The sequence below is a fragment of the Pollicipes pollicipes genome, unplaced genomic scaffold (assembly GCF_011947565.3).
Source record: "Pollicipes pollicipes isolate AB1234 unplaced genomic scaffold, Ppol_2.1 Scaffold_4881;HRSCAF=5763_pilon_pilon_pilon, whole genome shotgun sequence".
Lineage (NCBI taxonomy): Eukaryota > Metazoa > Arthropoda > Thecostraca > Pollicipedomorpha > Pollicipedidae > Pollicipes > Pollicipes pollicipes.
Window position 1 is genome coordinate 24,212,719 of NW_023596576.1, and position 25,278 is coordinate 24,237,996.

Genomic DNA, 25,278 nt, shown 5'->3' on the forward strand with positions numbered 1-25,278 from the left:
CAGCAGGCCAGCAGGCTTTATTGAATGTGCAAAACAACACGGCAAACATACGCGCAACGAAAACCTCTCCAAACATCGTGTACAAATACGTGCGTTTGAAGTAAATCCACAGCCACAGCACGGTATCATAAAATAACCCACCAGGTTGCAAAGCACAGCTCCACAATGACTGGAAGACGTCTCCGTCACCACCACACTTGCCTGGCGGTCGGCTGGGGGGGGGGGGGGCGCACGGCAGCCAGCGCCCTCTATGTGCGCCCTCAGCGCGCAGTATTCGCGGCAGGGGTCAGGCCGAGTCCGCCGGCCAGCGGCTAGACGGTCAGCTGGCGGTCGAAGGTGAGGATCTGCTTGGCGCCGACGCGGCCGCCACCGGGCATGGTACGGCTCACCGCCTGACGCCAGTCGTCGATGTGGACCAGCTGGTAACGCGGCGCCCTGCAACACGGCCACGCCCCATTACGGCCACCAGCAGCGGCGCGCGCACGGCGGTCAGAGGTGCCCTGCAACACGGCCATGCCCCGTCATGGCCACACCCCTCAGCTACCAGCGGCGCGCGCACGGCGGACAGGGGCGCCCTGCAACACGGCCACGCCCCATTACGGCCACACCCCATCAGCTACCAGCAGCGCGCGCACGACGGTCAGAGGCGCCCTGCAACACGGTCACACTTCATCAGCCACCAGCAGCACGCGCACGGCGGCCAGAGGTGCCCTGCAACACGGTCACACTTCATCAGCCACCAGCAGCGCGCGCACGACGGTCAGAGGCGCCCTGCAACACGGTCACACTTCATCAGCCACCAGCAGCGCGCGCACGACGGTCAGAGGCGCCCTGCAACACGGTCACACTTCATCGGCCACCAGCAGCGCGCGCACGACGGTCAGAGGCGCCCTGCAACGCGGTCACACTTCATCAGCCACCAGCAGCACGCGCACGGCGGCCAGAGGTGCCCTGCAACACGGTCACACTTCATCAGCCACCAGCAGCACGCGCACGGCGGCCAGAGGTGCCCTGCAACACGGTCACACTTCATCAGCCACCAGCAGCACGCGCACGGCGGCCAGAGGTGCCCTGCAACACGGTCACACTTCATCAGCCACCAGCAGCGCGCGCACGACGGTCAGAGGCGCCCTGCAACACGGTCACACTTCATCAGCCACCAGCAGCGCGCGCACGGCGGCCAGAGGTGCCCTGCAACACGGTCACACTTCATCAGCCACCAGCAGCGCGCGCACGGCGGCCAGAGGTGCCCTGCAACACGGTCACACTTCATCAGCCACCAGCAGCGCGCGCACGACGGTCAGAGGCGCCCTGCAACACGGTCACACTTCATCAGCCACCAGCAGCGCGCGCACGACGGTCAGAGGCGCCCTGCAACGCGGTCACACTTCATCAGCCACCAGCAGCGCGCGCACGACGGTCAGAGGCGCCCTGCAACACGGTCACACTTCATCAGCCACCAGCAGCGCGCGCACGACGGTCAGAGGCGCCCTGCAACACGGTCCCCCCCCCCTTGGCGAGACGACTCACACGTGCCGTCACCGTGACATAGCACGCTGCGCTCATTCATCACTCAAGTAACGGTCACATGGTTTGAAAAATTCATGGCGCCTCAGCCGTGGCCGCGTGGACTTCATCGTGGCCGCCCCTGTCACGATAGCCGGTGACGAATGCGCAATGTGACCACGCACGCCTTATTGGTCTCCATATCCGCCTCACGGTATATGTAGTCCTTAGCCGCCTTATTGGACCATCGGCACGTGACCTGGAGAGAACACACGTCAGGGTAGTACGGACATCATTGCCCCCGAACATGCAATGCATTTATCAGCATACTCAAACGTGCTGTGTATGGTTGCATATCGTTCGGAATGTTTTTCGTTTTCATGGGCTTTTATCTTGTCCCATGCGTGTTGAGACATGCGTGCGAGCATGACAGAAGGGGGGGGGGAGATTTTGAATAGGGGTCTTTCCATGCATCCCCATGGAGACAACGTCAAACGTTTCCCAACAGCGGGGCTACGCACCCAGCCGTCCGTATTCCTACGCCCATACAGTTGCTGTTTCTCGTGTAGCGTCTTGTTTTACTTTGGACTGCACCCCGTGACTGGGATACAGCCACATGTTGCGATTGCTGCCTTAAAGGACTGGCTTGCTCTCAGTTGGACAGCGCAACAGTGGGATGCCCGGCGTCGGTTCGATAATCAGCTGCCGCTGCTGCAGAGACAGACCCCACCCTCGGTGCAAGCAAAGGCATCCATGCTTCATCAATCAATGCCTACCGATGTTTGTAGAAGCGCAGCGTAATACAGTCATCGGAATCATAACCAAAACAAGCACCGCACCAGTAGATCTCCACCCCATGGTCAGCTCCTCATCCCTCCCCTGGTGACACACAAAGCCAGTTACCCGACCCTCTCCTGGTGACACCCGCAGCCAGCCCCCCCCCCCCCCCCGTCCCTCCCCCGGTGACACCCACAGCCAGCTCCCCGCCTCTCTCCAGAAGATGCCCGCAGCCAGCTCCCCCGTCCCTCCCCTGGTGACACCCACGGCCAGCTCCCCCGTCCCTCCCCTGGTGGCACCCACGACAAGCTACCCCGTCCCTGCCCTAGTGACACTCACACCCAGCTCCCCGCCCCTCCCCTGGCGACACCCACACCCAGGTCCCGTCCCTCCCCTGGTGACACCCACACCCAGCTCCCGTCCTTTTCCTAGTGACACCTGCTCGCACCTCAAGTACTTGTGCTCGCACAGCGTCTGCAGCTCGTCCAGCATCTCCCAGCGGGCGCGCGCCACCGAGTGCTGGCGCGTCCAGCGCGTCATCCAGAAGGCGCGCACGCGCAGGTCACGGAAGATCAGCTGGGCGGTGGGCACGGTGAGCGGCGCGCGGCTCATCGCGCCGTACGTGACCAGCGTGCCGGAGGTGGCTAGCTGGCGCGCCACCTCCGTGGCGGAGGCGCCGCCCACGCAGTTGAGGCCCAGTCGGGGCTTAGGCAGATCACCGGACCGGAACAGTGGCGTCGTCCTGGGGACGGACGACCGGCGAGGTCACACAGCGGAGAGGGAGTGGTCACACAGGGACTGTGTGGTGCGGTCACACGGCGGAGAGGGAGTGATCACACCGGAACTGTGTGTGGTGCGGTCACACGGCGGACAGGGAGTGAACACACAGGGGCTGCGTGTGGTGCGGTCACACGGCGGAGGGGAAGTGATCACACCGGGACTATGTGTGGTGCGGTCACACGGCAGAGGGAGTGATCACACCGGGACTATGTGTGGTGCGGTCACACGGCAGAGAGGGAGTGATCACACCGGGACTGAGTGTGGTGCGGTCACACGGCAGAGGGAGTGATCACACCGGGACTGAGTGTGGTGCGGTCACACGGCAGAGGGAGTGATCACACCGGGACTATGTGTGGTGTGGTCACACGGCAGAGGGAGTGATCACACCGGGACTATGTGTGGTGTGGTCACACGGCAGAGGGAGTGATCACACCGGGACTATGTGTGGTGTGGTCACACGGCAGAGGGAGTGATCACACCGGGACTGAGTGTGGTGCGGTCACACGGCAGAGGGAGTGATCACACCGGGATCGTGCGCTACTACTGGGGTCCGAATCAGCACGACTGTAGGCAACAAGAGAGATGTCACGACGCCACGGGGATCATTGGGCCCCGACTGCCCTCGCTGACAACCCCGGCAGTTTGTGTCATCAGACAGCGGTGGCGTGCGGGAAAGGGGCCGGCCACTGGCACAAGGAAAACAATCGATTTCCTGGACGGTTACACGTTCAGGGACAACACAGCCAAGCCGACGTCAGGCTGGCGATAAAGGACCACAACGGTTCCCGGTAGTAGCAGGACGCTGGCTACTGTGCTCTACACACGAGTCGCGTTTGATTTGGCCAACGTCCAAAGCTGCAGGAGTCACAACCAGGAATAGCGACGGCTAGAACCCACTGCTGACTGAGGCCAGATAAAATTATTTATTTCGGCCGCATAACAAGTGGGTCAAATTGGACGTGGCAGACATAACAGACCAAAATCGTGCCTACCAGGTGGAGCAGAAAGTGGCAGTATAACCCAGTTTTGCACAACTTCAGCCGCCTGAAACACCGGCCCGGCCCTCCCCCCCCCCCCCCATCTTTTTCTCCTAATTGCTACTACAAACCCTTTTCAAGTCTGACTTGATCATGGCCTGAAGACAAGTACAGGGCTACTCTTCTGAACAAGATCTGCCAAAACATCCCACGTGGAACACTGAACCCCGCTCGCCTGTCGGCCGCGCTCCGCCCAGCTGGCGGCCACCCCGGGGCGCCGATACATTCCGACCCGGCGGCGCGCCGACCCGCCGCTCCCGGCGATCCCCGGTACCGAGACCGGGCGAGGGGTGCTGCTGACGCACGGCACGGGCCGGCCGGGTGAAAAGGGGGGGGGGGGGGGCTCTGCCAGACAGCTGGTCGGCGTCCACTGCGGCGATCGACCACGGACTGATAGCACGGTCTGGCGAGGCCGCTAAGAGCAGCGATGTCCAACACGTGGAACACGTCAAAGCAATCTTATGTAGACAGGATACAGTATCGGGCGCTATCTTCGAACAGCGGTAATCTTTAAACAGCGTTACACATCAAACCGCGGCAAGTGACATCAGCTACCTCCCTCCGTTCTTTGAAGCTGGGTCAGAAAATGACCAGCCGTCTGACTCCTCTGCAAACGCCATTTAATAACGTCATTCAAAAATGTGTTTACGGTGCTTTAGCATCGCCGTCATTAATAGCATTGTCGTAATAGCTGACAACATTAACATGGAGAACGATCAGCGCTCTCGACGAACTCCGCGTCGCCGATCCCTCGGTCCGTTGAGAGCCCAGGTACGCCGGTCAGCGGCAGTCGGCCGCTCAGATGACACCCTTCCCCGCCTCTCCCCTAACGACACCGAAGATAGCGGCCCTGCTGTGAGACCCCAGGTACGCCGGTCAGCGGCAGTCGGCCGCTCAGATGACACCCTTCCCCGCCTCTCCCCCAACGACACCGAAGATAGCGGCCCTGCTGTGAGACCCCAGGTACGCCGGTCAGCGACAGTCGGCCGCTCAGATGACACCCTTCCCCGCCTCTCCCCTAACGACACCGAAGATAGCGGCCCTGCTGTGAGACCCCAGGCCTGCCGGTCGGCGGCAGTCGGCCGCTCAGATGACACCCTTCCCCGCCTCTCTCTCCAACGACGCCGAAGATAGCGGCCTTGCTGTGAGACCCCAGGTACGCCGGTCAGCGGCAGTCGGCCGCTCAGATGACACCCTTCCCCGCCTCTCCCTCCAACGACGCCGAAGATAGCGGCCGTGCTGTGAGACCCCAGGTACGCCGGTCAGCGGCAGTCGGCCGCTCAGATGACACCCTTCCCCGCCTCTCTCTCCAACGACGCCGAAGATAGCGGCCCTGCTGGGCGGCCGCTATCAGGGGCCGCAGGGACAGGGAGCTTTAATGTTGGCTGCGACATGGTTGCGGCTGTAAATAACGTTGATGGAATGGACATGCAATACAAGACAGTGTTATTTATAGCCGCAAATTAAGCCGTTTGTATGCCACCCAGGTGTTCAGGCAGCGGCGCTTACATCACTGAGCTGACTCGTTTGAGTTCCACGGCGGACTTTAAGAGTTACGAGTCGCCACATCATAACGCAAACTCCAGTCAGCGGATGACCCACAGCCGGTGGCGACGGTGACCTACAGCCGACTTGAGGCGGTACTCACCGGAGCTCCTCCTCGGTCAGCACCACGGTGGCGCCCAGGCCCGTCAGGTGCTGCCGCACCTCCTCCAGATCCTCCCGCGCCCGCACCACGTTCACCGACCGGTAGCCGTAGACGCGACACAGCTGAAACACAACACCATCACCGCGGACTGGTCACCGTGACCCATCACAGCCGAAACACGGCGCCGCCTGCTGCCGCTCAATACTCGCAGCTGAAATAAACCGCGCCGTTCGCTGAGCCGTCCCGCACGCGCGACAGAGCCCAAGACAAACACCGCACGCAGAAGTCAACATCGAACAGTGCGACTTGGGCGACGGCCGCTTCCACTGGAAGGGGCGGTGACCGGCAGCGTGCGCCGGACATCGCGACACGAACCACGCGTCAGCTGACAGATGACAGACGCCGCCGTGACGGCTGTCACGGCTGCCGGTCCGCAGGTCGAACAGGACAAATTCCAAATAGATCCGGCGATGATCAGAGGCCTAACGCGCTGCCAAGGCCGGGAACCAATGGACCTCGTCATTCAGGGCGTCCCGCCGCAGCGACCGGCCTTCCCGCATTGACAGCGATGATGCAATCGTGGCGTACTTGCCAACTACACAGCAACAGACGCACGAAGTGTCATCATCACCCTCTTCTCGTCCAGGCCACACGCGCATTTCCATCGTGGCACTGTTATGAAAGTTGCCGTCGCCCACACACACAAGAAAGTAGAAACGGCTTTGAAAGGGGCATCCTCTGAATGACACCACCGTGCACCTACCGAAGGTACACCAGCCCACCAAGCGGGTCGATCTCAAGCAGACACGAGTGACAAGGCACGTGCCAACCCACGCCCGGCGGGCATGGGGAACTCCCGCCGACAGCACTTCTCAAAGGTCACGCGGCGCCGCCTGACCGCGGCCGCCATGACCGCGGCCGCACCCGTGAAGCATCACGAACGCTCTCCCAGCCGACAGCGCCACAGGTCACGGCGGAGGGGGGGGCTGCGTGCGGTGCTCTCACCTGTATCACCGCCTGGCCGACCGCGCTGTTGGCGCCGTTCTGTATAACGACGTCGTCCTCCTCCAGCCGCACGAAGTCGTGCAACATCCGGAACGCGGTGCACGGGTTGACGGAGAGCGTGGCCGCCTCCACCAGCGGTACCGTGTTCCGGATCTGGCACGCAGAGGACCCGGCCGGTGACGGCAGGCCGGACGCCGGAGCGGGCCCGCTGCCAATTTTGGCAGTCTGACCGAGCGCCCGATCGGGGCGATCTACGGTCACGCGTACCGCGAGCGGGGGCGCGGCGGACAGGGGGTCGGTCGTCGGCGGTCGACGGTCAGCGGTCAGGGATCAGCGGCCAGCGGTCGGGGATTAGCGGTCAGCGGTCAGAGAACAACGGTAAGCGGTCAGCGGTCAGCAGTCAGCAGTCAGCAGTCAGCAGTCAGCAGTCAGCAGTCAGCAGTCAGCAGTCAGCAGTCAGCGGTCAGCGGTCAATAGTCAGTGGTCAGCGGTCAGCGGTCAGCGGTCAGCGGTCAGCGGTCAGCGGTCAGCAGTCAGTGGTCAGTGGTCAGCGGGCAGCAGCCAGTGGTCAGCGGGCAGCAGTCAGTGGTCAGCTGTCAGCGGTCAGGGGTCAGCAGTCAGTGGTCAGTGGTCAGCGGGCAGCAGTCAGAAGGCAGCTGAGGAGGTAGACAATGACATCACATACTACGAAGTGCCTTCTTAACGTTTCATAGGAAGTTCGGTTTTTCATGAATGTTTTGGATACCTTCGCACATCTTGGACACAAAATTCAAAGCGGTTGCCATACCACACTTTCTAAGTGCCTTTACCACTTCCAGTTACAAAAGCTACGCAAAAAAGGATTTGTCAAAGGGGGTACTGAGTGCCGAGCCCGAGTCCAAACATATCATTACGTTCACCATGAGCCCCCCGGGAGCCAGACATGGTAGTGCAAGTGTTTACGCCAATTAACGACTCCAACAAATTGACAGATGCATGTACCGTCACGGCTGGCCTGCTGGCGGAGCATGCCACGGGCGCCGGTCTCCACAGGCAACAGGGTGACGCCGACAACGGAGGCCTGCTGGCGGAGCATGCCACGGGCGCCGGTCCCCCACAGGCAACAGGGTGACGCCGACAACGGAGGCCTGCTGGCGTTCAGCCGCCCTCAGTTTAAACGGTGACTGGTGAACGCTGGCAACGCACGCCAGGTCAGGGGAGCACGAAAAGTGCCGCCTCATGCAGAAGAGATAGGGCATCCCATGCAGAAGAGATACAGCGCTCCGTGCAGAAGAGATACGCCGCCTCATGTGGAACAAATGCGGCGCCCCACGCAGAAGAGAAACGCCGCCCGAGGCAGAAGTGTTCCAGGGTCCTAAAACGCAAAACGCATGTGAAACGTTTCTGTGAAGCACGTTTGTGTTTTGTTTAGCTTTTGTGGAGGGCGCCACGGCGTATCCGGCCGACGCTTCTGCGCCGATGTGGGCACCCATGTAGGTATTCACATAAACTCAGTCCTCAGCTTTAAAATGCACGTCCTGTGCCCGGGGGAAGTGGTCAGATCGGGCCTCTGTCCTGCCCTGTCGCCCTCCCTGCCCCTCGTGTCTTCGACGTCCATCACTCCCCACATCTGGCGCCGCTTCTGACAAAGACCGGGATCAGTACCCCAAACAGCCAGTGACCCTGGTGTCTGAGCCCCAGCGTAAACACGGTGCTTGGTTTGGATCTGATGCACAAACAACAAACGACCCGTGCAACAGCCCTTCACGTCCGCACCACCCAACGACAATGGCTGCTATCGAATTCAGGATCGAAAGAAGCATCGATGCGGAATGTCGACAGGTGTAAAGCCCACGAGGAATCGTCAGGACATTGTGTATAATGAGACAGGCTTCATTATAGACCGACAATGGGCTGCAAACGGCACCGTTCAACTTGAAATGGACATCAACAAAGTGCACCGCCCGACTGCGACTGTCCACAGGACACAGGACCCAAACTCCGGCTAGAATTCCCTGAATCTCCTGCGCCCGAGCCACAGCGTCTCACCCACGCTGCGCACGCGCCCAGCCCTGAGCGTGCACCCGATGGTCGCGCGGGAGCACGCGCTGCCATGCCGGCCCCGCCGACAGCGTGCACCGTCCGACCCGAGCGGCTGGGTCGCCGGGGCCGGCGCTGACCGACGGCCAGCCGGCCGCGCCGCGCCCAGCGACCGGGCGGCTCCGGACAAGGCCGCGCCGGGCGGACACGACTGCGAGCTCGCCGGCAGCCGGCGCCGATAACGCCCACCCGGCCGCCGGTTGGTGGACGGCGGCCCGCTGTGGTGGCCACGCGTCCCGGCCCGCGGCGGGGGCGTCGGTCGGAGAGGAGCCCCGGCCACCAGCTGATGGACGGCGGCCCGCTGTGGTGGCCACGCGTCCCGGCCCGCAGCGGGGGCGTCGGTCAGAGCGGAGCCCCGGCCACCAGCTGATGGACGGCGGCCCACTGTGGTGGCCACGCGTCCCGGCCCGCAGCGGGGGCGTCGGTCGGAGCGGAGCCCCGGCCGCCGGCTGAAGGAGGCGCGTCGCCGCTGCCAGTCGGCGCCGCCCCGGCCGCAGACAATGCTCCTTACTTTCTGTGAGGGCATCAGTAGAGAGACACGACCATCGGAGCCAGTGCTGACGTACACTCGAGCGCATGTCGCCACCAATGCAAACACGCTAACAGGGATACGCACTTGTACCACGGACACGATAAGGTGCTGTCTTATAGGGAATGTGCCACCCAAAAACGTTTTCTGACTTGTTGATCCTAATTCCTAGGGGGAGCAGAAGATTCTAATTTATAAAAGGCAGCGCTTCATCACCAGCAAATCCCGAACACCAACATCAAACGCTACCAATCATGGTCCTTGTTTTCTGTAGCAATGCTACCGGCTAGAACACAGAACAATTATTTGTCGGTAGGCTAAATCCGTCTTGCGGCCATCAAAAAAGCCTGTGACAGCACGTAAGGCGGCAAACATCTGCAGTGCCGATGCAGCGTCAGATCCGTGCAAACGCCCTCCAAAAAGGGAACACAATCGAAGGATCTACGTACAACTTCCACCAAGGGGTGGAGAAGCTTCTCTCCTCCCTCCCCTGCCACGCCCCGGTCCAAAGCAGTGTTACAGCACATAGGCGATGTCATCCACTCTTGCGACGCATTCGCATGACACCTTCAGCACTCGGATTGATCGCTCGTTTATTTTGCTGCTCCCTTCTCTCTTGTTTCAATCGTGCTGCAGCAACATCGTGCGAAAGATCACCTCTTCGTTCTCTCTGGCTCTGTTGCCTGGTTTCGAAGCGCTCACTTCCGCCAGGCTTCGTCGCCCCTCCCCTCTTTCCCCCAGTATGAGAAGTTGGCCTGGCCTAACGAACAAGGCGGACCTAAAAAGAATGACACGACTACTGAACCAGACTCTGGCCCAGCCAGCGACGCCGACTGCCCACCATCTGCGGGCGACGACACTATGCTGACCTCTGTGCGACCTCGGCGCCCTCTCGCAGACATAACCAGCTGTCCGGTTCTGCTGCTGGCCCTCGCTCGCCTCTGCCCAACGCCCCTGGCAATGCCCTCCGCTCGCAAAGGCTCTCCGGTGTCCAATCTCCGGGTCCAGCTGTCCTGGCGCCGATTCATGCCCCACCGTGGTCCGCGGACGCCAGGCCTCTGAACATGTCCAACTACAAGCTCGGCTCTTGCGGCGGCGCACAGCCGGCTGATGGAATGCTTCTCTGCGAAACTTCGACGTGTTCTGGCCACGCAAACGGATTCAAGATGCGCGAAACATTCGATCGAACCTCTAAATCGAAGCACCAGCCAGCGATTCCGAGTCATCAAAACCAACGCACAGATCACGACCCTGATCAGCAGAAAATTTTTTCAGACAACCCCTCCTCTCTCCTCTCCTTCCCCTCCCCCTGTATGCGACATAGTCCACATGTTCTCTGGAATGCCGCCAACACCCAATACGATGCCAGCGCTCCAAACGTACTGGAAAAGGCACCACTTTATTAGGCACCAAACGCACCACAAATTATATCTGGGGCATGGATAGGGACCGAGCAAAATCATGCAATGGCCTGAGCAGACCGAAATCCTCAGACGAAATCAGCTAGTCTTGTAGCGGTGGCGGACGTGGGGGATATGTCAGGACAGCTGACGGCGCGGCGGCTGACACCAGGGATGTGCCGGGACAGCTGACGACGCGGTGGCGGATGTCAAGGATGTGCTTGGACAGCTGACGGCACGACGGCTGACACCGAGGATGTGCCGACAGCTGACAGCGCGGCGGCTGACCTTGGGATGTGTCAGGACAGCTGATGGCGCGGCGACTGACACCGGGGATGTGCCGGGACAGCTGACGTTGGGGATGTGCCGAGACAGCTGACGGCGCGGCTGATGACGTTGGGATGTGCCTGGACAGCTGACGGCGCGGCGGCTGACACCGAGGATGTGGCCGGACAGCTGACAGCGTGGCAGCTGACAGTAGGGATGTGGCAGGACAGTTGTCGGCATAGCAGCTGACGTTGAGATGTGCCTGGACAGCTGACGGCGCGGCGGCCGTGCCCCGTGACACAGCCTCCGGTTGCTACGGGCGGGTCGGCCGGCTCCAGAAATACACAGATCGTGCCGGACAGCGGGTGGAGTGGCTTGCTGCCTCGTCATGTGGCCAGTTCATTAGCGAGGCATGCAAAGGCGGGCTAATTCCCACTCCCTCACCTTGCACGAGCGTCTGCCAAATGTGCCCAGTGACCGGTCCTCATTAAAAGTCTCAAAGGCGGCGTCCTCAACTCAGGGAAGCAGGACGCCTCCAATAATTAGGCTTACAACATCAATAGCAGTGCAGATTGCTGATGTTTGCCGGCGATGCTACACAGACCCAGAGGTTCCAGTGGCATGTGAGACAAAAGATCCCCTCCCCCCTTTAACAGATAAAGCACAGACACAAAAATGTATGAAGCAACTCAATTACAAGTGAATGCTAACGATACCACTGATAGGATCCCTGCGTGCTAAGCAAGACTCGTATCGAACGGTGGAAACCGATTTCCCGTGTTCAACCTCCACCCGCGTGGCGCCGCTGTGTAGCTATGAGACACCTGGACTCTGAGGTGAGCACAGCAGCTTACAGCCACGGGAAGAAAGGCGATGCTGCGCCAACGGTCCAGCGGTTCCCGAGCAGCGCAGTACAATACTGAGCTGTTAGAGAAAATCAACGATTGTAAAACGGGGGCTCCAATATTTGAAAATCACCGGCGAAGGAAACGTTGGCGGAATTTGTCGCCAATTTTTCATGCTAGAGCGCAACGCTTTGTTCACGAACGCCCTTTATGCTGCCACGTTCATCTGAACAACTACTCAAAGCATCTTACTTATCAGGAGGTTTCAAATGCTAAGAGCTGCAGTTTTCCTTTAGGAACAATACGTTTTGTCGGTAAGTAGCCTTGCAAGAAACGCCGAAGTTCCACCTTACCGAGATAAAATGCCTCTAAACAAGTAAAACCTGACCAACAATCGCAACATTTGTGGACCGAACTCTGTATTCGTTCCTCGATGCCATCCTCTCCCTCGTCTCCCTTGCAATTGTTGAGCGCGGCGCTCGGTGTCTGGCGCGCTCCGCACTGTTGCGATCTCCCACAGCGTTCCGCGCCTTTCCTTCCAGTATACACCTCATCATCGACTCTAATTGTATATCCTATAGTCATCCCATACTCCACTTCAAAAGCCCAGCTCGCCACTTGACCGCGATAATGTAAGAGTACCACGACATGGTAACGAATGCCTAGCAAGTTCAGCGCACCCATGTATCGGGTTAAATGTGGAAATCCTGGATCTATTTACAGGATACACGACGTGCCCGCAATGAACCGGGCAGACCTGCGCCATGCAGCAGCTCGCCTGAAGGGGTGCAGCGCGGTTTATCCAGCCATACGACCCGCTGACCGGGTACAAATGCCGACCGACCTCACGGTGCGCTCAGACAGCGGCCCGTGTCCGGCCGGTCGGTCCGAGCCCGTGTCAGACCCGCTCGTGACCACGACAGGACGGCCGGGGCGCTGCGCAAGCCCGCCTCGGGGGCCTGGCGCCGGCCAGTCCGAACACGTGTCAGGCCCGCTCGTGACCCCGACACGACGGCTGGAGCGCCGGGCACGCTCGCCTCGGGGCCTGGCGCCGGTCGGAGCTCTCGGCCGTGTCAGGCCCGCTCGTGACCCCGACACGACGGCTGGAGCGCCGGGCACGCTCGCCTCGGGGCCTGGCGCCGGTCGGAGCTCGCGGCCGTGTCAGGCCCGCTCGTGACCCAGAAACGACGGGCTGGCGTGCACTGGCGGCCGGCGGCGCCTTGTCGAGTCGTGACGGCGGCCCCGGTCAGGTCACGACGCAGCTCGGGCCGGCCGACCACGCGCGGCAGACCGCCGGACCCGGCCAGGGGGGGGGGAGCAGCCGCATGACCAGCGTTGGTCGGGGTCAGCCAGCAGACACGGTCGTGGCCAGAGCCCGTTTGCTCTATCCATTCGGTCCCATCCTTCTGTGCGCGCGTGCGCAAGCGGGCAGCCGCCAGCCGTAAGCTACGCAGCACGATTATGAGGTCTTGTGATCAGCATAAGCAGTCTTCAACGCAACAAAAGTGTTGTCTAATGAAGATAACTAACCAACCACTGGGGTCTGTTGTGAAAATATTGATATAGAAGTGTTTTCATACTGTATCCCAATGACTGTCTAATAGCTCCATCTTAGCAGCACGTTCTGGCGCACTGAAGGTACGCTATTTTCAGCACCGCCAACCAAGAGCTTCAGGTCTTTCTTGCTTGCATTCAGAAGCACAACAGGAGGCAGATAAAAAGCTCTGGCAATGCACCATACCAAAGAGGCTGAAAACGTGCCTGCATGCGCGACAACACCGGCTCACGGGCTGGTACACCGACTGCCGTTGTCAAACAGCCAGCGGAAGACCAAACCTGGCGGAGGCGTGCCTTACGCGCCCATATTCGCATTTCGTACATTTTCCAGAGGAAGACTAACGACCTGATTGCGGCATGTCGGCAGGATCGACACTGAAATGTTTCGAAACACAGCCCAGGCAACTCGTCATAACGTATCTGATCAAGCTTCTGCAAACATGTCGCGCTGTTGGTGTGATTGTCATCAATGAGCAAAAATTGACTGGGCGAGGAAAGCAAACTTGGCGTCAATATGATAAAAATGATCTTTTGCGTCCACACATTGCGCCATAACCAGAAGGTTTCAAATGCGAGCATGACGACAATGCAGCTGTTCTGGTCGCAGTGCCACTCAAACACGTACGACTTTGTAAGTACGGAACTCGCTAGCCGTCGACCACTGGCCCAGCTAAATGTCACCGAGCCGCACACAGGCACTGGAACTAGAAAGTATATCGACATCTCAATCTCACGTGATCGATCAAGCGTCCCGCCAGACAAGACCGGCACACCCCACGCCACCCCAAGGTCGGGGATACCCAGCGGAGCTAAGACGACCAGCCTGCGCGGTTCCACCCGCTCCCACTAACGACCAGCCTGCGCGGTTCCACCCGCTCCTTCTAACGATACCCGAGGCCCCAGCCAGGCCTGACACGCCAACGATCGTCCGACCTGGGCGCCCGGTCTCCGACATGGTGCGCCCGTCCCCGTGCTCACCTGTCGGGCGGCCAACACCCGTCCTGACGGCCCGACAGTCCGACACCCAGGGCCGGCCCCTGTCCGGCCGCCACGGCCGCCAGATCGCCCGACAAATGAAGACACACGGTGCGCCCTCATGGCTGTAACACCCACCATTTGCACGTGCATCGGAGGCCCGTGTAAGTCCGGCTGATGCAAATGCTGCCGAGAGGCCGGCGCTCGCAGCGGCCTGGACCGTGTATCCGGTCTGATCCAATCAGGCGACGCCAGGCTCCGGCTGGAGCGGTGTTGTAGGCCGGCGCTCGCAGCGGCCTGGACCGTGTATCCGGTCTGATCCAATCAGGCGACGCCAAGCTCCGGCTGGAGCGGTGTTGTAGGCCGGCGCTCGCAGCGGCCTGGACCGTGTATCCGGTCTGATCCAATCAGGCGACGCCAGGCTCCGGCGGAGCGGTGTTGTGCGGCGGCCGGTAACGGCGGCCGGGCTGCGGCGGTCTGGACCGTGTATCCGGTCTGATCCAATCAGGCGACGCCAGGCTCCCGCTGGAGCGGTGTTGTGCGGCCGGTAACGGCGGCCGGGCTGCGGCGGTCTGGACCGTGTATCCGGTCTGATCCAATCAGGCGACGCCAAGCTCCGGCTGGAGCGGTGTTGTAGGCCGGCGCTCGCAGCGGTCCGGACCGTGTATCCGGTCTGATCCAATCAGGCGACACCAAGCTCCGGCTGGAGCGGTGTTGTGCGGCCGGTAACGGCGGCCGGGCTGCGGCGGTCTGGACCGTGTATCCGGTCTGATCCAATTAGGCGACGCCAGGCTTCGGCTGGGGCGGTGTTGTGCGGCCGGTAACGGCGGCCGGGCTGCGGCGGTCTGGACCGTGTATCCGATCTGATCCAATCAGGCGACGCCAAGCCCCAGCTGGAGCGGTGTTGGGCGGCGGCCGGTAACGGCAGCCGGGCTGCGGCGGTCTGGACCGTGTATCCGGTCTGATCCAATCAGGCGACGCCAAGCTCCGGCTGGAGCGGTGTTGTGCGGCCGGTAACGGCAGCCGGGCTGCGGCGGTCTGGACCGTGTATCCGGTCTGATCCAATCAGGCGACGCCAAGCTCCGGCTGGAGCGGTGTTGGGCGGCCGGTAACGGCGGCCGGGCTGCGGCCCGCCAGCAGGCTGACACTGACGGATGGCGACCGTGAGCAGTGTGACAGAATCCAGAAATCTAGGAAATTAGAGATACGTAGGAATGCCGGTGAGATGTTGTGTGCGCTGTGAAGACAAGTGGTGTTAGTTTTTTGTATAAACACATCCTGCACCGACTTCCAACGGATCAGGGTATTACGCCAGGAACTCGATGCAACACCAGGAACTTGATGCAATGCAACGCCTTCTGCCGACCATGCTGTGGCCGCGGCATGCGAGCGCTCCCCCGTCTAGACGCCTCGCAATTCAATTTGTTTCTTCATTATCGCATGCGAGTGCCCTGATCCCAGCCTGCCTCGCCCACAGCCTCCCGACGCCGTGGCACCAGCCCTGCGCCGCTGCGTCTACACCGCCTCCGTGCCCGACGCCGGTGCCAAACAGCGCCGTCGCCCACCTGGGCAACACCTGACACAGCTGTCTCCCGCACAGCGCGGCCGCCATCACCCGTTTTTGCAGGCAGCTGGCGGTGCGCCGGCCCGCGTGCCTTCCCACTGGCGGGGTCGGTTCGGCGGGCGGCCGTCTGGCCCTCGCGGTCGGCGCGGTCGGCGCCGGCGGCGGGGTCGGCTCCCCCGACCGCCTGTCACCAGTCAGCGCCGGTGTGCACCAGCGCCAAGCGCGAACTGACCAGGCCGATCGCGAGCCGGCTTCAGTGGGCCGGCTCGGGCCGGCTTTGGTGGGCCGGCTCGGGCCGGCCCAATAAAGCACACCTGGCCAGCCGCGGTGCAGAAGGCAGCCGCGGTGCCGCCGTTTCCGTGTGACTGCATGCTGCTACTGGGCTGCTTGCGTGCCAGTGTGCTGTTAACAGGATAACACGGCTCATCCCCCGAAATAAAGCCAACCCGTGCCGCCCACACCTGGCACGCTCTCACGCGGGTCCGCGTCATCAGGTGCAGTATCCATAGCAGCGACAGTCGTATCTGCAGGGTCCCTGGCGCCGGGGGCACGGCGCCATTGCATGAGTGTACAGCCCCAATCGTTCGTATTTAAGCGTCGCTGCACTGTCAACGCGACCCAGGCGGATCCTCCAGAACAATGCCGACTATACACCGCAGTGACGGGGACGGATTGCTCGATGGCGCCGCGGGGGCGCGGCCGCCCCGGGCCGAATGGCAATGCAGCGCTGCGGTGGCGAGCCTCAGCGGCGCCGGACAGTGGGGAGTGGCCCAGGTCCGTGCGGACGGTCTCGCCCCTGCGCCCCTCCCGCGCCGGCCAACAGCCGGTCCGATCCTGCCGCGCCTGGTGCCCGCCCCCGCGGCGCCGGTGAACCGGCCTGCAGCGGACATGGCCACACCGAGCCGTGGGAAGCGGCGCCGCTCGCTCCCCGCGACCGGTCGGAGACGGCACTAAGACAGCCCGTCGGCCCTCGGAGACGGCACTAAGACAGGCCGTCGGCTCTCGGAGACGGTACTCGGAGACGGCACACAGACGGCCCGTCGGCTCTCGGAGACGACACTCGGCTCGTCGGGCCCCGGCCGCGACGGAGCGCAGCCAACCAGCCTCGGCCGCGCGGCGGGGCAGGCGCTGGTTGGTCACCTGGTGTCGGCTTGCCACGCATGCGCTGCTCAGCAACAGCGTACGCTGCTCGGTGCAAACTAAGTCAGCCAACGGCCACTCGTGTCCCAGCCCGAGACGACTGGTGTGTGTCAAACGGCGTCAACATACCGTCGCTGAGCGTTTAACGGCTACTGGTTATTACTTAAGCTCTTTTCACAGATGTCTCACTCGTTAGCTTTTGCCAGATATTTTCATAATCCAGCAATACAGAACTCTAGCTGAATGCCTGTGCATCTGCTTCCGTTACTGAACTCTAGCTGAATGTTTTTCATCCATTGATGGGTACTTAAATATTGTCCTAAGGCCTATGACTGTTAAGCCAACATTATTCTATAAAGGATGAGACATGGGCAAAAAATCGATCCAAAGCAATACACCCCATATTTTAAACGCTCTAGTCAGTAGTTCGTATAGCCCGAATGCCAACATGCGTGATTCCAAACGGCAACGAGCATCACCGCACCGCGCACAAAACTTATCAGATCATTATGAGGCACCAAGCACAGCACCCGAGTCAATAAACGCGGGTGGTGGCTTGTTTACCGCCCGCGATTTCCAACACCATTAATTTAAACAAGTTTGACCATCCGCCCACCGAGGCCGAGGCCGAGACCGAGCGCCGCGGCATGCCCGCTCGGCAGCTGAACCAGGGAACAGGAGCCTGCTGGGTGGAACTCGACCCTCGTCTGACGCGTTTGAAGTCATTTATGGCACGGACCGCCCGCAGTCAAGAAACGACTTGATGCATGTAACTGCATTCTGTTCAGCACGTTTTGAGTCCTGATCTGTACACAACGTCGTGAGCACAGCGTCATCAAGCGTGGTCACATGGACTGTAGAACATTGTTGTCCAATGCAATGCATACCAACAGAGAACTGTCAAAACTTTCGGCCGAGCCTTAAACCACCAACAAACGACGTCGATACAAATTACTCCGATGTTACCAGCGGCTGGCACTAGCTTACATATTGTACTCTGACCTAGAACCGGGACGTTTCGTCGGTCCGAGCGCCAAAGGATTCCTTGCTAGTCTGGCTTTCACGACACCCGCAGCCAGCAGCGCGCGTCGGGGATCAAAGAGGACACCCTGCCTTCTTCAAGCCGGCTCGGGCTTGTCCTCAATTATGTCGGCAAGCCACACGAGCCCAATTCACGGCTACGCCTAGAACGGCTCAAACGAGAGAAACCGGTTTGCTACAGTCGTGCCTGCTGTTCGCGCAGAGCTGCCGTATTTAGCTGGGTGCAAATCCCAGGGGCGCACGTACCGAGGGGTGTGCTGAAAGCACCACGCTAGCACGAGCCTACAAGCCGGCGAAAACGCACGGGTATTATGAAATGAAGGCGCGGGCCAACGCGACATTGCCCATGTAACTAACACGTCCAGTGAAGTCTCCGAGTTATCTTGCAAGTAAATTTCAACATAGACTGGTAATGCTTCGACCAGCGACGTTAGCGATCTAAGCGACTGATTACTAAACGATGCCAAATAAACCGAGCGGCTCAATTACGGACTAGGCGGGAAGCTATGGCGCCGACAAGTTATCGCTCTGTGAGCAAGCCCCGCACCAAACTCTGCCCGGGGATGGAGCGGGCCGAGTGCTGCGGCGGGATAGGTGAGTGTTTATTCCGAGTTCAACGTAGAAACTGGGGAAGGAGACCGCACGTAGTTGACATGGACGTCAGCTCGCAATGTGAAGGCGTGGGTACATAACAGTTCTCCATAACATCAGAAACGACATCCTTGTCAGGATCACGCCCTCGACCACAGCAGCCTGATGGGAGCATCATACCGACAGAGGCGCAGTTGGCACGCGCGCCTTCCCTGCCAGGGTGGGAGGCAGGCGACGCCTTCCAGCCTCAGCAGCTGAGAGTGTCCTAAAGCCTCAACGCCACACAGAAGCAACACACGCAACAAGTAGCGGAGGTCCCACACGGACGCGTCATCGCAGCGCAGCTGTTGGCAGGGCGTCCGAGCTCCGACGTCCGTATGGCAAACACGCCGGCCCAATCCCAGAAACAGTGCCGATGTGAGTCACCAGTGATGATCGATTGCCTACGGCCAGAAGGACTAGCGTGGCACGGGCTGGCACGGGCCGGCACGGACTGGCACGGGCTGGCATGGGCTGGCACGGGCTGGCACGGGTCGGCACGGGCCGGCACGGGTCGGCACGGGCTGGCACAGGCTGGCACGGGCTGGTACAGGCTGGCACGGCCTGGCGCGGGCTGGCACGGACTGGCACGGACTGGCACGGGCTGGCACGGACTGGCACGGGCCGGCACGGGTCGGCACGGGTCGGCACGGGCTGGCACAGGCTGGCACGGGCTGGCACGGGCTGGCACGGGCTGGCACGGGCCGGCACGGGCCGGCACGGGTCGGCACGGGCTGGCACAGGCTGGCACGGGCTGGCACGGGCCGGCACGGGCTGGCACGGACTGGCACGGGCTGGCACGGACTGGCACAGGCTGGCACGGACTGGCACGGGTGGGCACGGGTCGGCACGGGCTGGCACAGGCTGGCACGGGCTGGCACGGGCTGGCACGGGCTGGCACAGACTGGCACGGGCTGGCACGGGCCGGCACGGGCTGGCACGGGCTGGCACGGGCTAGCCGTGCCATGACGTTATGGGATGCCGAGGTCAGCTTTCGACTCGCCGGCTAGCCGTCCATGTCAGGCCGTTCGTGTCAAACTAGCTGGCCGTGGGCAGGTTCGAATGCTGTTGAAAAATGCATGGGCGCAAATTCGAACGGTGAATATGGAATGTCTAAATTCCCTCCTGACAACGGTTATTGATTCTACCAGGTGTCACATGTATACGTTAGTTGTATCTTAGGTTTTTTTAACAGACACAAGCAATCACGCGTCATTACCCGTAAGCTCTTATCCTTCTGGAAAATAAAGATGCAACTGAAGTCTTTGGATCGGGAAAAAATTTAATAACCGAAAAATGTCGCGACTTAACGGTTATCCCAGAGAGAATAGCTATCACGGTTCCTTAAAATTTCCACGATTTACTAATTTCACAAGGCAGCGAAGGTTACCCTCTGGTCTCTATACAGTCTGGCTTGCGTTTCGCACTTTCCAAGGGCCTGGCAGACCTCGCGAAATTTAGCGAGACCTGGGGAAATCAACTTTGCCCTTATATCATGGCACAAACGTTAAGTGCGTGATGTTATTCAAATAGATGGGGAGGACCTTTCCCACTTCCCAGTCACAAGTAAAACAAATGCTAGGCCCATGCATTAGTTATTAGGCATCAGCTCATTGCAAAAACGGCTAGCCGGCTACCCGCCGGTCCCGTGTCGGACAGCCGTCAGTCCAAAAACCGCCGAGCCGTAGCCAGCTTTGGTCGCATGACAAGATATTTCGATAAAAGCTGTCTGTTGTGCTGGAACTTCTTCCCTAGGGGGCTAGGGTCAGGGCTATTGGTGTGCTGGGGTCAGGGCTACGTGGGTGCTGGCGTCAGGACTACTGGGGTGCTGGGGTCATGGCTACTGGGTGCTGAGGTCAGCGTTGCTGGGGTGCTGGGGTCAGGACTACTGGGGTGCTGGTGTCAGGGCTACTTGGGTGCTGGGGTCAGGACTACTGGGGTGCTGCGATAAGGGCTACTTGGGTGCTGGGGTCAGGGCTACTGGGGTGCTGGGGTCAGGACTACTGGGGCGCTAGGGTCAGGGCTACTAGTGTGCTGGGATCAGGGCTACTGGGGCGCTGGGATCAAAGGTACTGGTGTGCTGGAGTCAGGACAACTGGGGTTCTGAGGTCAGGACTACTATGGTGCTGGAGTTAGCGCTACTGGGATGCTGGGGTCGGGGCTACTGGGGTGCTGGGGTCAGGACTACTGGGGTGCTCGCTCCAGCGCTCCAAAAAGCGAATGACTGCAGTTTAAGAGCGGAACACCGCCACGGACAAATATTTTAGATTATGACGAGGTACCAGGCATGCATCAGGCATACAATAGCGTCAGTTCCGCAAGTTAATCTACGACGTCTCTTGTTCGTACGCATACAGGGAGGAAGTTTAATCATTCTCACCATAAATAGCATTGCTGCAAAAGATGTACTCCCGTCACCGAAGCTTTGGGGGCATTCGCAATCGGATATTGTCCTGTTCCGTAAGCCCGAATTTCCAGCTGACGGGTTCCGAACTAAATTCCATTCAGCGTGATGCAAGCGCACGTGGCGAGACAGCCAATGCCGCCTCGAAGGCGGGAAACCCTAGCCTTCGACTTGAATGCTGCGCAGGCTACTAGTCAGAGGTGTAGTTTCCTATTCGGTTGGGAGGGGGAGGGGCTCCCGTCCCCAACTTGGGCTCCAGTCCCCACCTCCCAAACCTTGTGAAAAAGTGGGCTGAGTCCAAGGGAAATCCGTTTGTTGGCGCCTTATCATGGCTACTTTCGTCACTTTTCACCGCCCAGCCCTTCCCCTCCCTCCCCCATAACGTTCTGTGAAACTGTTCTTGGTACCAGTACCTTCTTTTGCAAGACAAGAAAAACAATGTTGGTCAACATCAACAATGCTTTTTAGAGTGCGACGGTTCGACCTGTTGGAGTACATGACGACGATAAAATGCATCATATAAATATGTCCAATTCGATTTGATAACTTCAGGCAGCAGTGAGCACGCCTACCTGTTCTGCATGGCAGGAATACGAGCCTAAGTGTAGTCATTAAAATCAGCCGACCTTTACTGGGTCACACTTGTCCGCGCCCTGAAAAGCAGTCCTAGTCACGTCCGTCCCTCTAAACCACACATTCAGCAAAAACCAGGGGCACAAATCTTTGTATCAGTCTGGTGTAAAAAAGGTGTGACCCCCCGCAAAACCTCGGTCCACTAGCCACGTGCGCCAGCCATCGACAGTCTGTTGTCATGGTGAGTAACCTAAGTCGATCGGGCGAACCGCCGAATATCCGAGTACACCACTTACCCACGCCGCCATCCGTCAGTGTCCGGTGAAATCGGTCGTTTTTGCCAGGTTTCTAGCTCAGTGTCGCGGTTATGGCCGATGGGGCGATACCCACTCGTTCTGTACCCAAACCACGCGACGGGCGCCACACCCGGGGTAGTGAACCGCCTGTCAGACATTGGTAAGCCGGAAGCGGAAGAGCGCCCGGCCCGGCCTTCACCCTTCACCTGTCACCCGCTGGCAAGCGCGCGCCGGACCCACCTTAACGACGTCCTCCTCGGCGGCGACAGCGTGGCTGCGGCATGTGCCGAACTCGTTGAGGAAGGGGATGACCCAGTCGCCGGGCTCCATCTGGGTGACCTTGCTGCCGCAGGCCACCACCTCGCCGAGGCCCTCGTTGCCCAGAACGGCCGGGAACGAGTCAGGTTTGACCGCGTACGTGCCCTGCACCGTGTTGATGTCGGCCGGGTTCAGCGGAGCGGCCAGCATCTTCACCAGCACCTGCGAGAACGCATCATGCGTGATGCGGATGAGATGACGCGTGGAATTACAACACCGTCAACGACATCTGTGACTCTGGGCGATGTCAGTGAAGATGAAAACCAGCTGATGACATTCTCATCAGATAGATGGGATGTTGTGCAGTTAGTGAAAGGAAAGCACACTGGCAGGACAGTCAGCAGAACAAAGAGCATGCCCTGACTGACGTCAGCTTCGCCAGAACCTGCAGGATGTGTTGTCACACACACACCAGCTGATGCAATTTCACCAGGCCCTGCAGACAGGTGAGCCTGCAGGGTCTAAAGTAGGGCAAAATAGTAGAATGCAGCAGGTGCATCAGTTCTGCAGCTGGATTCTTCAAACCAGTGGGGAATCTTCCAGGCTAGATAACCTGCAAAGTACTGGAAATTGCATCAACTGACACTGATGAGTCAGCTGGTGCTTTGAACAGAATTGGAGTGACTGTGATTTGGAGGGCAGAATGGCTCATCTCCAGGAAGCTCTTCAACAGTTCTTGGTCACATCTTTAAAAAAATAGGGAAGCATGTGATGAACCCTCAAAACACTGTGTTGATCTGGTGTTAACACATTGTTGTGGGGCAAATGCAAGTTGAATCCCCTCAGACCACAAATCTTTTTTATTTGGTGCACTCTGCAGAGGAACAGCCAAGAGCAGCCTGGTGACTATGGTCGTCTACCTAAGCCTGCCCTTTTAGCACGACAGATGGCTCCTGACAGAAATTTAAACACTGAAGTGATGAGATCTCAATGAGCTTTAATGAAATCCCCAAAAATATGTCTGTTCCCCCACCTCAGTAGATGCAACCACAGATTGATGGGACCCACATTGCCAGCTAGCATGGTCCCCTTGCTGGCTTCAGTTTGTTTTTGGGTACTATACAGTTAAAAATGCACACTACTTAACAGTCAGTCACCAGTTCACAACATCAAGGACTGCCACCATGCCCACAAGCCACTAGTGCAGTTTCCTATTCAGTAAGGGGGTGGGGGGGGGGGGCAGCCACCTCACATCTCACAGGAGAAAATGGGTAAAATCCAGGGCAAAACACATGTTGTTGAGCATCTTGAGCATAGGCATATCCATTCTTTCCCTGGTCAGCTACTCCCTACCAGTTGCGAGAAGATACACCCCTGTTGCCTACTCAGAGTCCTTTGCTTTCCTGCTCCCTGTCAGCTACCCTATCAAAATTAGGTATGCACTCAAAGTTGATGCATGTATAAGAACATCTGCACCAGAAACTTGGCAAGGTAATTGTATTACAAAGTAAACCTTTATTTGCTTTCAAAATACCTTACTTCACCACCAACAGGGGTTTCCTGGTACTTCTCATATTTGTCATCTAGTTTTGGACCCTTTCCATCACACAAAATCATAAGGCAATGTTATTTTTTTTACTTCCAGCATCAGGAACTGGCATTGCTGCTTGAACTGCAGGTCACTTATCTATCCAGTCATGTTGTGTACCCTCCTGCCAAGATTAAAGCATGTTATACATGATATTACACCAAGCACTGAAGTGCATTACAAAATAGCCTGTTGAAGTGAATATTATCTGCTCAGGTACCACACAGATGTGCCCAGATACAAATCCCAGGTCCCGGATCACGTAGGGTTCTTGTGTGAGTGGGATCCTGGGATCTTTTTCAGGCTGCAAGCACATGTCCTGTACCTTGATAAGTGAGTGTTCTCCCTCCAAAAATTGCACAAAGATAGGTACCAGCAATAAGATATCTAGGCACCTAAAAGGTCCCTGTTCCAGTAAACTATGACCGCAGCTACAACCTACAGCAGCCCGACAGTCCAACCTTCAGCAAATTCATACCTGTTTGGGTTCGAGATCATCGCTGACTTCTTCCTCGACCTTGGAGATAACTTCCAATGGGTTGCCGTAGTCTTTAAATTCAAGTTTATGGCAAAGTACTGATGCATTCCTTGCGTGGGTCAGCAGCACTGGTGCCGAGGATGCACGCCAGTTCTGAAATAAGCGTGCCGCGACCGCCGCCATATCTCCGCCTGCACGTGGATTCGCCTATCTCCAACCCCGCGCGCCGCCTTCTGCCCACTGACTTCTCCCGACCTCCCGCACGAGACGACTGGGGGCGTATGGGCCTCCCCGCACGGCGCGCGCAGCCAGTGCAGTGCGGAGCGGCAGCGGGCGACCGCAGGGGCAGCGTGCAGCTCCTGCCACCTGTTGGCCGATTCTGTCGGTGGTGTGCGGCCCGTGGGAGCCGACCAAATGGCAAGCTCAGCGGAAGGCGATTGATTCGGTCATATCATGATCATCGGATCAAGGTCATATATACGGGCGGTCACGGACTTCAGATAGATGTTAGTATGCCCTAACTTGGGTTTTGGCGATACAAGAGCGGTACGGTTGAAAACCAGCTGCTCGCGGATCTCGAGGTGCCCTGGATCGGTGGCGGGCGGTAGACGCACTGTAACATCCCTGGTGTTGTGCGGCAAGCACGGAAAATCCAATCGCTGCGTCGCTGGGTAAACCTGTCTTACATGTTACGGCGCAGACGCGGAAACAATCGCGTAATGGGAGGGCTTTAAGGATTCTAGCCCACCGCCTCCAACACGAGATAACTGCACGAAGCTTACGGCGGTGCACGGAAATGGAAGACCCGGTGCCCTCAGCTCCCCAATCCTGGACAGCCCAGTTCCCCATCCTGGCACAACGCATATCCCGATACTCGTAAGCTCACGTGCTGGATACGGCT

General features: G+C 59.3%; 1 protein-coding gene across 1 annotated transcript; it reads right to left on the minus strand.

The window, feature by feature from the left end:
* On the minus strand, nt 1-24,644 carry LOC119100770 (enoyl-[acyl-carrier-protein] reductase, mitochondrial). Its single transcript, XM_037223900.1, has 6 exons — nt 24,378-24,644; nt 22,294-22,533; nt 6,754-6,906; nt 5,749-5,870; nt 2,732-3,025; nt 1-435 (listed from the first exon to the last, which is right to left on the minus strand). The coding sequence occupies exons 1-6, from the start codon at nt 24,558-24,560 to the stop codon at nt 312-314; spliced, it is 1,116 nt and encodes a 371-aa protein (XP_037079795.1). The 5' UTR covers nt 24,561-24,644; the 3' UTR covers nt 1-311.
* Between the last annotated feature and the right edge of the window lie 634 nt (nt 24,645-25,278).